At 37.7% G+C, this 16,355-nt stretch overlaps 1 protein-coding gene across 5 annotated transcripts in view; it reads right to left on the bottom strand.

Moving 5' to 3' along the window:
* Positions 1-1,365: 1,365 nt before the first annotated feature.
* Positions 1,366-16,355, bottom strand: part of LOC114504539 (integrator complex subunit 6-like) — a 56,566-nt gene continuing 41,576 nt past the window's right edge. For 2 of the 5 annotated variants that reach the window (XM_028522210.2, XM_036016901.1), the window contains 9 exons: positions 15,829-15,923; positions 14,710-14,820; positions 12,323-12,541; positions 11,307-11,430; positions 8,844-8,986; positions 6,971-7,205; positions 3,861-4,235; positions 2,899-2,992; positions 1,366-2,332 (listed from right to left, as the gene is read on the bottom strand). In XM_028522210.2, coding sequence (XP_028378011.1) covers positions 2,224-2,332; positions 2,899-2,992; positions 3,861-4,235; positions 6,971-7,205; positions 8,844-8,986; positions 11,307-11,430; positions 12,323-12,541; positions 14,710-14,820; positions 15,829-15,923 — 1,505 coding nt within the window. In that variant the 3' untranslated portion in view covers positions 1,366-2,223. The remainder of the gene's footprint in view (positions 2,333-2,898; positions 2,993-3,860; positions 4,236-6,970; positions 7,206-8,843; positions 8,987-11,306; positions 11,431-12,322; positions 12,542-14,709; positions 14,821-15,828; positions 15,924-16,355) is intronic. The other 3 variants (XM_036016900.1, XM_028522211.2, XM_028522212.2) reach the window with 3 other exon arrangements.

The following is a 16,355-nucleotide window of genomic DNA, read 5'->3' as shown; positions in this document are numbered from 1 at the left end:
CCCTTCTGGCTTGTAGTGTTGAGAAATAAGTCACTAGACTTATAGAGGCTCCTTTGTATGTTATTCCCTGTTTCTCCCTTGCTGCCTTTAAGATTCTCTCTGTCTTTGAATTTTGCCATGTTAATTATGCTGTGTCTTGGAATGGGCCTCTTTGTATTCCTCTTAATTGGGACCCTCTGTGCTTCCTGTATTTGTGACTTTTTCTCTTGTCAAATTAGGGGAGTTTTCCATCATTACTTTTTCAAACAGGTTTTCTATTCCTTGCTCCTCTTCTTTTCCTTCTGGTGTCTCGATTATACAGATGTTATTACGTTTCATGTTGTGTTGCAGTTTCCTTAACTCCTCTTCATTATTTTTGAGTCTTTTTTTCCTTTTCTTGCTCTTTCTGGGACTTTTTTTTCCTACCTTGTCCTCCAGCTCACTGATTCTATCCTCTGCTTCATCTAGCCTGTTTTTGATTCCTTCTACTGTGTTCTTCCATTCAGAAATTGCATTCTTCATTTCCTTTTGGCTCTTGTTGATAGTTTCTATGTTCTTTCTTCATGCTGATAGTTTGCAGTAAGTTCCTCATAGTTTCCCTGCAGCTCTTTGCAATTTTCACTGAGCTCATTGAGCTTCCTTATAACCATTGCTTTGAACTCAATATCTGATTGTTGACTTGAACTATTTCATTTAGCATTCTTTCTGAGGATTCCTCCTTTCCTTTTAATTGAGGGTTGTTTCTTTGTCTTCCCATTATTTGTGAGACTCTTTTTGTTTGCTTCTGTTGACAAATTGATCTTCTGTGACTCCCTGAGTTTGTGGAGTGAACTTCTATGCTAGGAGACCTGTGGGATTCAGTAGTGCAGTCTCTGGTATCTCCTGAACTTGATGGTCTTGGAATGCCCTTTATGCCATTTATGTTGGCTCTCTGGATGTAATTGGGTTTTGAGTGGTGTTGGGTTACTTTTTGGTGGGTCCTTCTCTCCAGCTGGTTGTCTAAGGGTCACTCTGCCCACCATATCTTGTATGCTGTTGTGCAGGTGCAATCAAGTTGTGCTAAAGCTGATTCTTCTGTCTCTCTGAGGTTATAAGTCTTCTCTCTCGCTATTGGTTGCTATGAACTTTTGATTATCTTCCAGAGTTCAAATAAACTTGATTCTGACAGTGTCTTCCCAGTATTTTCAGTTTTTCTGGAGAGGGACCTCCAGAGTATCTTACTCCACAATTTTAACCATCACTCAGTTCTGTGAGTGACATTTTGAAGTTTAAATCATTATATTAGCATCTTAATTGAATAGTGTTTCCTTTTTTTTTCTGAAAGGAATAATTAATCATAACATAAGAAAGACAAAACTAGGAATTTCTCCAGCATTAATAAACTTGTGAAAATCAATAAAATTATTTATTTCATATATTCAAAGTCAAAATCTCTTTGTATACATATTTTTCCAATTAATACAAACATAACAATACTGCTCCATATAAACCTTTGTATAAACATTAAAGGAAATGTATACATCATTTTTTACTCTAGTGCTTTCAAAGCACAAAATGTACAAGTCCACCTGAAAATTCTGTTATCACATGCAAGAACAAATGTCAGGGGTTGGGGCAGCCTCAGGTGCACTTTGTAATGTCTCTAGACAAAATAGAAGAGAGTTGGAGGTAGATTGTTTGGTGACTCTCCCTGCCCCCCCATAGAGAAATAAATTACCCAAATAGCAGCTTTCTTACTCTTTGATTCAAGCTGTCCTGAATATATCATGATTTAAAAGGCACAGCTGGAAATTGTTGAAAACTTTGCTCGGCACACACAAGATTACTAATTGGGTTCTGAACATCTATTCTTTCTAAAGGACATAGTAAGAGCACCAAGTAGTGCTCCACTTGCAGGTGGGCTCTAGTCACTCTGGAAATGCCCAGAACAGCAAAGTTCACATGAGTGAACCCTTATCACCTGTGGTAGGGGTGACAGTGTGTGCTGAATTTAATCTGCTGCATTACCTTCCTCAACTGGGAAAAGAAATAACAATTTAATCTTTCAGAGAAAATTCTTAGGGCAAAAGCCAGCTTTTACTGCCAGAGAATCATAAAATTAAAAAATCTCCACTGTTTTTTCTTAGCTTCTGGAAGGCAATTCCCGTGACTAAAACATTCTAGGGAGTTTCAACAATATTCTGTTCCATAGTACAGCACAGAAAATTTGTCCTTTTGTTCTCCTTGTTCTCCTTGGTCTTTGCATTAACATGATGATTTGCTGTTGATGTGATTAACGTTGTTGAGAAGGTGGTGGGAATCTATTTTTTCTAGTACCTTCTCAAGGTACTGAATTAAGACTCGTCTTTTAAACCTAAAAATAAAGGAAAATTTTATTAACTAAAAGATACTTAAAGCAGCACTGCCTATTGTGGCTCATGGGCTCGAGTGCCAGCCTGCAGACCAAAAGGTCCCTAGTTTGATTCCCAGTCAGGGCACATGTCTGGGTTGTGGGCCAGTTCTCCAGTCAGAGATGTTTGAGAGGCAACCAACTGATGCTTCTCTCCGTCTCTCCTTCCCCCTCTTTCTAAAAATGAATAAATGAAAAATCTTTTTAAAAGAGATACTTAAAGGACTGTGAAATGCAGCATGCTGTACACAGTACAAATGGAACTAACAATCAACATAGAATAGAAATGTATCCTCATGTAAAGACAGTTTAGCAAATACTAAGTGTCCACCTCAGACTGTGGGGAGCCTACAAGGCTCCATAGAGTTGATTAATGAATTGGACTCAGATAATTCTAAATGTTTCTGACGACAGCTTTAACTGTGAGTGAGGGTCAGGGTTTGAGAAAAGCACGGCAGAGACTTTTTCCCCCTGTCCCACATTGGGCACTACTGCTTAAAAAAGGACAAAAAGCTCCTATTGACACCCACCTTGCAGCTTCCTTGATGGTAAATTCAACAAATTGTTTCTTGACTGCAAGAGGTCCTTGCACGCCTTCGAGCAAAATGAAAATTCTTTCATATTCTGAAGATATTAAAAAAAACTTTAGTATTTTAAAAAATATGGATGGGAAATAAAACTCAAGCTTTATACATCCTCAGTAATCATTCTTCATGAGGTGGAAAGTTAGTTTGTATTTTAAACACTCAAATAAAAACATCTGTGCATACCTACTAAGGAAATGCAATAAATTCTAATCAAATGTGGGAGGCTGAATAATAGTTCCAAACACTGTTCATGTCCTAATTCTAAAACCTGTGAATATGTTATTTTAAATGGCAAAAGGGACTTTACTTTGAAAATATAATTAAGTTATGGGTCTTAAGATGGGGAGATTGCCCAGGTTTGTGCATGTAGGCCCAAATAATCACAGATATCCTTCTAAAAGGAAGGTGGCAGAGTTAGAATAAGAGAAAAAGATGTACAGATGGCAGCTGAGGTTAGAGAGGAGAGATATCGCTAACATTATGATTTAAAAGTGGAAGGGGCCATGATCTAAGAAATGCAGACAGCTTGTAGAAGTTGGAAAAGGCAAGAAAGTAGATTCTCTCCAGACCCCCTGGAAGAAATGCTGGCCTTTCAACACCTTTGTGTTAATCCAGTGAAAATAATTTCAGAATTCTGACTTCTCTACTATAAGATAATATTGTTTTAAGCCACAAAGTTTGTGGTAACTTGTTACAGCAGCAAAAAGGAAACCATTACATTGAATAAGGGGAAAAAAGAGAGAAAGGTATATTGGATTTTTTCAGATAAAGCCAGAGGAGTCACTTTAAACTATGTGGACAAGCAATGCTTCCCCAAAATTCATGTCAAGAGAGAGCTTGAATCTACTCTGAATTATACAGGGTGACCTCCCATTATGATTCATAAATGTTTTTTCACTACTTACTTCGTCCAAATTTTCGAACTTCCTTCATTAACTGATGTTTTATATCAGCATTGATTCCTTGTGCCATAGCAGGAGTTATTTGCAACGCATTTGGCACAGTTCTGAATGTGGATGTTACTGAGACTTTTCGATCATATGCAGGGACACTGCAGTTTTTGGTTCCTCCAACAAATGCATTACTACTGGATTTGTGAATCAGGCCATCTTTCCTTAGATTAGTGAAGTCATCAGACAGAGAATCCAATTGGTTGGGTGGAATACCATCTCCTGTTATATTAATAAGTTCTGGTGCAGCAGGTTTTGACAAGAAGACATCAGGTGGGATTTGACCATTTTCCATCTTTTCCTCATGGACATCGTGAGTGACAGTAGCATCTGGAGACAAAATTTAGAAGCTGAGCTGTGAGGCAGGTGTGTTATATCAGCTCCACAGGTAGATCCCAGTGCTCCTCAGTTTTGAGGAAATTAGTTGTTTCATAAAGCAAGAAGATGTTACCAGATGGAGTCTGAGATCCCTCAAACTGAGCTTAGGAAGATAATACAAATAAAACCACTTTCTTTTCCTCATGGAATTATGAATACATATAGAAACTAAGTAGGACAGTGCAACTAATAAATATTCTCAGATCCCTGGCATTCATGGCTTAGTGGCAGCTGTGCTTTACAAGATGAAAAACAGCAAGTCTCACTTGATGTCATGATTTCTGTAATTGACCTATAAAATGTCATGCTTTTCTAAGCTTCAGACCAGACCTACTTCAAAAGTTCTGAAAGAACAGAGGTGGCCATTAGGTGTGAAGACTCTATGTGCACTCCATAATCAAAAATCCCACCCCATATATGATCTTCCTCATCTACCTTTTCAGTCTCAGGAAAGTGAATTTCTTTCTTACTCCAAGTCTGACACCCTACTTCATTTTCTCATCCTCATCTGTGCCAGGCACTGTGCCAGTAGATAGGGATCAGCAGTGAACAAGATAGATAGAAACAATCCCAACCATCACTGAACTTACATTCTAATGGTGAGGTCAGACAGTAAGGGCACAATGAGCAAATGAAATAATGACAGTTTGAATTTATGTGAGTGAAAAGTAAGCAGGAATGTGACAGACAGCAGAAGGGGGATCCTCAATGGTTGAAGTGGTTGGGCAGGACCTGAAGGAGGAAAAAGAGCCTGACCTGTGCACATGCAGAGGAAGTTCCAGGCTGCAGTAAGGGCAAGTACAGGACCCCTAGGAGGCTTCAAGCCATGACCATAGAGTAAATGACAGAGACAGAGAGAACAAGGAGGAGACAGACAAGACACATGCTAAGAGAAAATGGCAGGAAGAGGGTAAAGGAGGATAAACAGTGATGGAAGGAGACTTGACTTGGGGTGGTGAGTGCACAATACAATATATAGATGATGTGTTATGAAACTGTACCACTGAAACCTACATAATTTTATTAACCAATGTCACCCCAATAAATTCAATAAAAATTTAAGGGAGGGAGGGAAGGTGGGAGTGGGAGAGAGATAGAATGAGAATGGCAGGGCCAGGTTGTGCAGATCTTGTTGACTAGAATTGGGAGTTTAGATTTTGTTGTGAGTGTATAGGAAAGTTCATGATGGGTTTTCAGTATGGACACGGTATGATCTGATTTCTGTGTTGACGTGATCACTCTGGCAGCAGGGCAGAAATAGGTTGGATGAGGAGAAGATGGGCAGCCTGATAATCAAATAAGAAGCTACTGTCATAGCTTGGTGACAGATAGATGATGGCATCATAGACTGAGAGATGCAGAGAAATGTGGGATGCAGTGATTATACTGGTCATGAATTTGCCTAGATTAGTCCATGTATGGAAGTGAGAGGAGAGTAAAAGAGAAATCATGGTGGCTATGGTTTTTCACCTGAACCGCTGGGTAAATAGAGCCAGTGATATGCAGGTACTGGTGCACAACTGCTCACAAGAGTGGATTGTGTGCACTTCTTCCTGATCTGGTTCAGTGACCTCACATTGAAACCTTGATGTTGATAATGTTGGCATTGTTTACACTGTGGAAATCTGCAAACACTATGATCCATGGCTTCTCCACCCTCCCAACCCTTGTACCTATGGACAGCTGGCTCTCACAGCTTTACCAGCACACTGCTTGTTGGTGTCATCAACTGCACTGAGGAAGGCTGTAAGCAGAGCTGTTTCCAAGAGTCAATGTTATGAGTTTACTTGAAACAAATGAAACCTACTGAGTTTTATACGTCTGTTAGCTGAATGTAGATGCTGTGTCCATAGTTAAATTTGAGTCGAGTTTGAAACAAGTTGTAAACTAGAGGTATAAAGATCTGAGTTGTTGAAATATAAATCTTATTTAAAGCCCTAAGACTGCATACGATCACCTAGGGAAAGAATGCAATGAAGAGGAGAGGGTCCAGAATTGAGCTTTGGGTCCTTACACTATTAAGAGGTGGGAAAAAGGGGGGGGTACCATAAAAGATAATGAAAAAGAGTTGCTATGAAATGGAAAAAACAAAACAAAACAGGAGTTTGTGGTTTCAGGGAACCCAAGAATGTTTCCATGCAGGAGGCAGTGAACAAGTGTGTCAAATGATGCTAAGTAATGGCAATCTACAGCAGACAGTAGGGCCCTTGATTAGACATCTTTCAGTGGAGTGGGGGAGGCAGAACCAGACTGCACTGGGTTAAAGCATAAAGAGGAGATGAGGCCATAGAGAGCTAGTGCAGACTGATCTTATTGAGCCCATTTGCTCCTACTCCCTCAGGAACCTGCTCTATCACTGTGACTTGAATAGCAATTCCAGATGTTTGCACATTATTATGCCTTGCCCTGAGCAGGAAAACAGGCTCATATCTCTCCGCTTCTCCATTTTGTGTTAATTACTATATAAGTATGGATCTTTCTCTCCTCATAGAAATTGAGATCTTTGAAACAGGGTCTCTGCTTCCCCCCTTCCCCACACCCTCTGTACCTACCCCATTGATGACTTCATATTGGTTTACTTAATGAAAACAAAAGTGAATACAAAAGAAATGATACAAAGGGAACAAAATTGTTTAGTGTCTTAGTCCTCTAGGAGCCATAAGGAAATCACAACCACTACTCTATACCTGTATATACAAGGGTGGGCTTTATGAGGTTTGGATAAGATGGGAACCACAAGGCTGAGGGTGGTCCCTTTCCGCCCACATGGTTAGTTACAGTAGGTGGTGTTTGTGGTTTCCTCAACAGCGGGGACATACTCCGCCTTCTCTTAGATGACAGAGGGTTGTTGGGTTCTCCAGGACGTTTCACTTTGTTTTGTGGCCCTGCTACAAAATCATCTGCTTCATCAATCATCATTCCCTAAAAAACATCAATGAACATATTCCATTAAAGACAACACTGGAAGCTCTCTTCATATGCATACACAATCATGTATTAAATCATTAACATTGGTCTTAATCATGGGCCAAATATTTATCATGCCCCACACAAACTCTGTTCTCAGAAAATGCTACTCAATTTTAATCCAGTCTAAGTGGAACAAGGAAGAAATGAAAATATAAGGTGTTGCCCAAGATCAAACATAATACAATCATGATTAACCAGAAAGCTTGAAGAATGAGCAACTCTTCACAACCATAATGGGAATAAACACAGTGACCTTTGAAGAAGTACAAAACATTCTGAATCAACCCTTGACAAGGGAAATTATCCCTTTTTGTGTGCTTTTGTGCCTTATACTCACCATTAAGAAATATTGATTATCACTGTACAGAGTGCTGCATATAAATGATAAAGAGCAGACAGACAAAAATGTAATTCCCCCAACAGCAATCTTACAGAGATTCAGATATGTCTACCTTGGTGCTAGACAAGGATGAGGAACTTTTCATTCTTGGAGCAGATAAAAGATGAGAGCTTCTTATATACAAGGTTAGCTAAAAACTGTTCTCATCCAAGATAGCCCAAGAATATATACTCGCATCATTTTAATAAAATCATGATAAATTATTTTTCCAAAGCATTTTTCAAAGCAAAACAGTACAGAAAGGGAAAACATATTCACTAGCATTTACTACATGTCAGGTAATGTTCTAAATGGTATAGATGTACTAACTCAATCCTCCAGAGAGCTCCATGAGTTAGGTGTAACAATTATCCCTAGTGCTGCAAATTAGGAAACCAAGACACAGCAAGATTCAGAAAAACTCCAATTAATTGAGGATTGGGATGAAGTGGAATACCTTTCAGTCTAGTTTTGTTACAAAAGACATTATTACATGGTCTGCACCTTAATGGTCTTCTCCTTGAGTACAGATATAATCTTCTTTGTCTTCATGGTTAAATGGTCAAGCCAGTTTCTGTCTCTCTCTGTCTCTGTGTTTGTATCTCTCTCTCCCTCTGTCTGTCTCTCTCCCACACCCCTCCTTATATTTAGATCTGTAGTAGGACAATCCAAATAAAGCAGCATCACTTCATACTTCATATTTCAAGAGGAGCACTTCACCACTATCTAGATAGAGCACTAGACCTCTGAATAATGGAAACAGGAAATACATGGTGATTTCAATATTAAATGAATTAGTACATGGAGGTGGAAATGAATACTGACTCTGGAAGTGCAAAGATATGGGTTTAAATCCTGGCTCTTATTAGCTGTGTCACTTGAGGTAAATCACTTTACCACTATGAACTTTGATTTCTCTTTATTAAAGAGCAGATAGTCATACTCATCTGCAGAATGGTTGTGAACATTAAATGTGATCATTTCAGACATCGACTCCTACTAGGTACTCAATAAACATCAGCTATTATTTTCTTCAACCAAGACAATCCTGCATCAGGAAGCTCCCACTTTCTATTCACAAAGTGTCCTGGAGTCATATTTTATCTTTTAAATAAACATGAGAATATCTTATTTATAATCATCTTACCAAGAAGAAATGAATTATAGCAAGAATAGCACAATTTGGGAAGACATAGAAATAGGTATCTTACCTTCTTATCTTGTTTAAATGGATTGCCAAAGGTATGCAGTCTTTTGGGTTGATCTGGATCAATCTCTCGAAGTGGCGAAGCCAATGTCTTTAGGTATTCCTGATAGTTACCCATTTGTGCGACTGGAACACTGTGAAGGGAATCTGCCAAATCACCAGAAAAGAAACAGATTCTATATAACTTAAGTGTATGGTCTTTTTGAGAGGACATGATCATAGTCTGCTTAATAATATATGCAAGGTCTGTCCAGAAAGTATCCAGTCATGCACTATGAAAAAGACATTTATTGAAGCTGATACAAGATACAAGAAACACTGTACACAAGACAATGACACCTCCATCCCCTTCAAAGTAGGTGCTTTGGGACCTTACACAGTTCTCCCAATTGCTGTCAGCTGCCCCATTGTATGTTCCTGAATCTCAATGATGGTCTGAAATCTCTACCCTTTCAAAGGTGATTTTAGTTTGGGGAAAAGCCAGTAGTCGCAGGGCACTAAATCTGGGCTGTAGGGCAGCTGAGTCACCTGGGTGATTTCATGTTTCACCAAAAAACTCTGCATGAGACTTGATGCGTGAGCGGGTGCATTGTTATGATGAAGCTGCCAATCACCAGTTACCCATAGCTGTGGCTGTTTTTATCATATCGCATCTCTTGACCGACAAAGAACATTGAGGTAGTGCCCCTTATTAAATGTTTGGCCTGGAGGAGCATAAGCATGATGGACAATACCTTGTGAATCAAAAAACACAGTTAGCATGGTCTTGATCTTGCTGCAACTTTGCTGTGCTTCTTTGGGTGTGGAGAACCAGGCAACTTCCATTGGGATGATGGGGCCTTCATTTCTGAATCATAGACATAGACCCCCAATTCATCTCTAGTTATAATCCTCCTGAAGAAATGTGGTTCATTGGTAGCAGTTTGAATCAAATCATTAGCAACTGCAGCACGATGCTCCTTCTGCTCTGGTAGCAGAAGCCATGGGATGAATTTTGCCACATGTTTCATGCCAAGATCCTAAGTCAAAATCTGAGACACAGTAGTTTTTGGAATACCCACATGAGCTTCTAGTTCTTGCACTGTCAGTAACCACTTTATTGTTTGCAGCCCGTACACATTTAATATTCTCAGATGTTCTGCTTGTTGCAAGCTTTTAGAACATGTATCATTTTCAACAGATTCTTGACCATCTTTGAAGCATTTGTGCCACAGTTTTATTTGTGCTGCACTTATTGCATCCTCCCTGAAAGCCTTCTGAATCATCTGATATTTTCCACAGGGGAATATTCAAGCTTAACACAAAATTTGATGCAGATTTGTTGCTCTACTCGCTCAGTCATTTTGAATGTGACTGCCACACAGTACATATGCTCACTCAATGGCATCTACTGTGCCCATTGACTAGCACAGTCAAGTTGTCATTGTTCATGCATGGGCATTCCAGTCCACTCTCCTTGGCTTCCAGGTTACATCGATATTGCACAAACCATTCTCATTATATTAACTAAGGCTGGACTTTTTCTGGACAGACCTTATGTGTTCACATGTGATAGTCTAAAACCTCAAATCTAGCATTCTGGGACCTAAAATTATCTCTCTTCACCCAACTCATTACCAGTCTACCAATACTACTGCCTACAAGCTTAAATCACCATTTCAAGAAAAAACTCTGTTAACCTTCCAACAAGGTCTGACAAATGGGCTGACATCTCTTATACTACTACCCCAACCCAAAACACCATATTTGCTCTGTTCGAAGAGCCTAAGCTCCATGGTTTTCTGTTATCAACCAGAGAATCCTGGTTAGTGGGTCTCACCCTCTTGGAGAATTTGGTTAAAGCTACAAGCTCTTTTCCTAGAAAAGTCCTCCTCTCCCCACAAACCTTGGTGTATAATTTTGGGAGGTTGGCCAGGCTAAGATGTGTACATTTTAATGGAAAAAAATGACCCTATTTAAAATGAATGAAATGGAGTATAGAGGAGTTGTACACTGTCACCAATTATCCTGGACACTATCAGGTTCATTCTTTTCATGTAACAGGAATTATGAACTGAATTCACCACAGTGGGCTGAAGGATACAGTATTGGTGCATGCAATTTCCAAAATCTGACAGACTGAGGTTCTGCCACTTTCCAGCTCACTAACCCTGGGCAAACTACTAAAATGTTCACTCTCAGTTATCATATCATAAGATAGGCATAAAATATTATCTATTTCATGGGTTTATTTTGAGGCTTGTAGGAGTTAAAGCATGGGTTGTGTAATATATGCACTGATTAATGTACACTTTTCCTTAAACCTGGGAATAATAAACTTGTGCCTGGATAGATACAGGGATTTAGTGAAAACAGACATCTAAACATTAAAATATTACAAAATAACCTAGTCATTACATAATAAACACCACTTACATCAGACTTGGCATTTTCTTAATCAACAAAGATGATTTTTATGTTTATTTACCTTCATCTTGTCCAACAATAAACTTGTGTGTTTTCAGCATATTGGATCTCATTCTGGTTAACTGGTCTAAAAGACCTCTACGTGAAACATCATAGGCATTTCTATATGTCTGAGGTTTCAAATCCTATTTGAAATGAAAAAAATAATTTCAGTTACTCCTGAAGCTTTTAATATAAAAATACAATTCTTAACCCTCTTAAAATCTTAGTGAGGGACTCTACATTCAATACAATTGACTATAGTAGAATTTTCCCAGTGGGAAATTTACACTTTGCTGGCCTTGTTCTGAATTCCAATATACCCACAAAGTATTAAAGCCACTGGGAATATACTTTTTCAAGCATGTCATTTAACTCCAAATTCTGAGAATCATGTTTGTGCCTGCCTTGCGGGCCCACTGCTTATAATCTAGATGTGTTTTTCTGGCACCATGGAGGTGAGTTGCTGCAATCTCCCTTCAGAAAGCAATGGCTTATCTTGAGATGAGTGCAGTTTGCTGAACTTAGGGATCTACTTAAGCACTTGAACTAAGGCCATGCACTCCCCAGGATGCTCCCTGCCAGTGACTGAGAATGGTGGGGGAAGGGTGTTTTGGCCTGGCCAGTTCTGCCCAATGTGAACCTCCTCTATGGGAAATCTTGGTGCCAGAGGTCCCTGTTGGGCAGGTCAAGATTTTCTCCCAGCTATACCAATGTTTGAGGCTCTTCATAACCATTCCTCCTTCCTTGCACCCCCCTCCTTAAACTCCAGAGCATACTAAATCAGCAGTGTAATCTGAAGGCCTTCCTTGCTTACTCCTGCTCCCTCTCCCTTTATCTTTTACAGACATTACCCCCTAAACATATCTTGTATATTTAATTCTATATTGGCATCTGCTGGCAGGATAATCCCTAAACTGGTCCGTCCATACCTATAAGGTCCAAAACAGGATTGTAATTATTTAAAAACTAAAGTAATATGAAAGACATAAATATATCAGACAAGTTCAAACACAAACTATTTATGTTATACTTTACCTTGTTTAGGAGCCCTATTTGAAAGCCAGCAAATTCTTTGGTATTCAATTCTGTCAGTCTTGGTGAAGTTTCCCCTATGATTTCTTTCAATAGTTTTCTAAAATTTTTACTGTGAGTCAAGGACACACCACCTCCAGAATGATTTTTCACTTTGATTCCAGTTTCCTGGGGAGGTTTCTTCCCCACTGATGCTAGAATTCGTTCTGACTCTAGTTTGGTCTAAAATGAAAGTACATAGTATGTTATAAAAAGATCTATATTATCACTGTCATTTTTACTACTTAAGAAAGATAATACTTTAAGAACCACACAGAAAAATTTTCAATTGTAAATCACAGAAAAAAGGGTAATTAAACATTTTACTGTGCTTCTCTGTACTACCACAGCAAACAGGGGTAGGGGGGCTAGAAAGACAAATAACTTCATATGGTTTTTTTATCGTGTCCTGTTTCAAAATTATGATTGAATTGTGGAGGGAATGGAAACCAGGGATAAGAATTAATTCATAAACATTTACAATCACATTTTGTTACTGTAAAATCTAGTCTACATATTCATAAAAGCTTAAGACCCTATATTTATAAATGTAAACTTGTGCTAAAATTCAGATTATGTAGATTAGTATTATATTTTTAAAATCAAACTTTTGTTTCTAATATTGAACCATCCAAAAATTCATGCTTAAAAAGTATTACCAATAATATGTTATATATGCCCAATGTTTCTTACTAACTTATAACAAAAAATGCTCTTACTAAACACTATTATACCATATTGATAAATAGTGCTTAAAAGTGTATTGTAACAACATATTGGGCATATTTTGTGATTTACATACATCTGAACCAGTTCAAGAAACACTGGTGACATACTTATTAAATTAGTAATTAGAGCTATTTTAAATTAGTAATTATCTTTTCTTTTTTTCTAAAAGGTGGAATTCTACCAATGTCCAGTAAGCTCAAAATAATTTTGAATTTTTTGTGGTTTGGTTAGAGATATTCATTAATTTTCCCTAATTATTGGAATTAAGTATGTTTATTATATATTTTTAATCAAGTCATGATATAAGTGATAAGAACAAATGAAGGGTCTGTTTCCATATATGGTCCTGATAGCTCATTTATAAAATTATATAAGCAATGTATCCCAGAAAGTCCCAGAACCTGCATGAGTTTCAACTCTGTTCACTATTCTTCCTTGTGGCCACACCCTGCTGACACAGCCTTACAGGCCTAAAGTAAACATCAAATAAAATATATAAATCAATAGATCAATAAATAAACAATAACCAAAAAGAAAACACTAACAACAAAAATATATCAGCAGAGAAAAAAGGGGGTTAAGAAGACACTTGATAGGCCAAAAATCTGGGTTTGCCTTTCCTTTCTTTGCATTTATGACCACTCTGGGCTGGTGGGAGCTGTTAAACTCCAGAGCATACTTAAGTTTTTTGTCAGTCCTCAGCAAGGTGTGTCAGCATCCCACATTGTGGAGGCATTTTGGGTCTTTAGTGAAATATTACACTTTCTTGGTTACTACTCTATGTTTTTTAAAGGCCCAACTTCCAAACATATCCAAATTAAAGCTTTTAGTCACTGAAAATGCTACTACTGTTCCCTACCTGGGAATACATTTGTGCATAAGAAAGTAAAGCTGCTACATAAATTTGTCATATAACATAATGCATTTGTATGGCAGTAAAGCTCTGACTCAGTAGTTCTCAAACATTTCCATCCTGCAAGAATGGGCTAGGTAAAGGTGAGAAGTATGATAAGTAGGGGTGAGTGGAGGATGAGGTACTAATAGAAAGGGGCAGGCAAGGGACAAGGTGAATAATGGTAAATGAGGTGTGGGTATAAAGTAACAGATGGAGGGCAAGAAGAGAGGAGATTGAACTCCACTCTTCAGGTCCCCTTGGGTCTATCACCCTCTAGTATGAGGAATACTGGTCTCATCTCCCCCTCTTCAAGAAAAAGCATATGGATATTTATTGCCTAAAAACTAATTTCGGGCAAGTCATTTAATCATACCATGCCTCAATGTGCTGACCTATACAAGGGGATGCTCTAGCCCAATGTGATTTTAGGAAAAACTAGGTTGAGGATAGCCTCTGTCCCTCTTAGGCCACAAAATATCAACCAGCTTGCGGGTAGGACAAACTGGCAAGCGAAAGGAGAAATGGCAGAGCATCAGATGATACTGACAGACCCTTAACTGCAGTTTAATGGTGAAGCTAGAAGCCATAGAGAATCACATTAGTACTAATCCATAAAGTGTAGAAATATATACACATTTAATTTGAAAAGTTACAATTACACTAGAGAATAAGGAAATGCACTTCTGAGGGCAAAGGATTTTTGTTTGTTTGTTTTTACCAATACTACCTGTTGGCTGAGTTTTTTAAGGTAAGAGATAACACTGTAACTAAGTCCACAATCTAAATTATCTGATATCAGATTTGGAGCTCCCATCATCCTTAGTGCTTTCTTTAATGGCTATAAGGAAACAAAATACACAACAGTAAGAATAGAATAAATCTTAAAATACTCAAAGTTCAGTTATAAGGGGCAAAGGGATATGATTCATTTCTTAGAAGTCAAGGTGCTGCACATAAAACCAAACATGGAACATTAAAAAGTGGCAATGAAAATAGCAGAGAAGTAAGGAACAGAAAGTAAAACAATCAGAAAAGAGTGGGATAAGAAGAGCAAGTAATAGCAAATTCAAACAGGTAAATTCTTTCAGTCTTAATTTCCAAGTCATAAAATTATTTCATATTGCAATTTATTGTGCACCCCATTCCTGCCATGGTAAATATTACTAACACACCCCAATTTCTCCTCCCAGTGACACCAGATACCATGGTTCTGCCTTTTCACCTCTAGAAACTTGACTTCAAGTTTACCATATCCACCTCTGAAATGATTTGATAAATCATGATTAAGATTATGTGACCAGTTCAAAATCATCAGGAATATGTATCTCAATGGTAAACACTGAAATGAGGCCAAGTAACTTTTAACTCTTTTTGGATCCCGACCTTTTGCCCCTACATAAGTGTTTCTACTTCATGCTGTGTCTAGGACACATTTTAACAGGCAATAAGTAAATATGTCTTCAGAATTTTTTTCAGAGGGAAACTCCATATTGAGAATTTCTAGAGTTAAAAAGGAAAGTTAATATAATACATGAATCCAGACCTATTCTTCTTCAATTCCAAAATTATAATTTCATAAGGTTTATTTTAATAAGAGAAATATAGATGCATTTTATAAAAATAACCATGGCAGTTAAAGGAAATAATATAAACAAAACAGTTCTCTTTGTTCTACTATGACATCTCTAAGCACTTATACATTTGAGAAGACAATGGCAAGACAAATATTTATAAATTAAAAAAAAAATGTCTCATTCCAGGGGTAAAGTTTTTGATTCAATATATATTTCTTGTGGCAAAAATCATCACTGATACATTTAATACATATATACACATAAATACATACTAATAGGTAATATGGAGGCAGAGTTTTTAAGTAGCTGTCAAAAGCCTGTCGCCACTTCAGATTTGGCTTAAGCTTGTGAACTTTAAACAAGTCATCTGTAAGAGAAAATCAAATAAAATATTACATTATTCTGATCCCAAATATCAAGATCTAAATCAAGCAACCCACTTCTATTATATCATTTCCTGGAAAACTCAAGTTTTAATTACATTAGATGAACCTTTCATTGGAGTTCATTTGTCTTTTTTTGGTACTATTTACCAAAGTTCTATATGGTATCTTTCTAGAAAATGAAATAAATTCTCAAGTTACATATTTCTCTTTTGCCTGTGAGGCTACATAAAATATAATATTACAACACTAACTCTGATCTATGTGAAATATTTTTGACCTTTTACATATTGGTAACTCAACTGTCATGATTTTCACTTGACAAGGAATCCATGGTCACTGGTTGATGGAATATTACCTTTATCTAAATAGAGGATGTGAAAAACAACAACGACAACAAAACTGAACTCATACCG

Source organism: Phyllostomus discolor, chromosome X (genome assembly GCF_004126475.2).
Source record: "Phyllostomus discolor isolate MPI-MPIP mPhyDis1 chromosome X, mPhyDis1.pri.v3, whole genome shotgun sequence".
Lineage (NCBI taxonomy): Eukaryota > Metazoa > Chordata > Mammalia > Chiroptera > Phyllostomidae > Phyllostomus > Phyllostomus discolor.
Note: the sequence above shows the minus strand (reverse complement) of the source record. Positions and strands in the feature narration are given on the sequence as shown.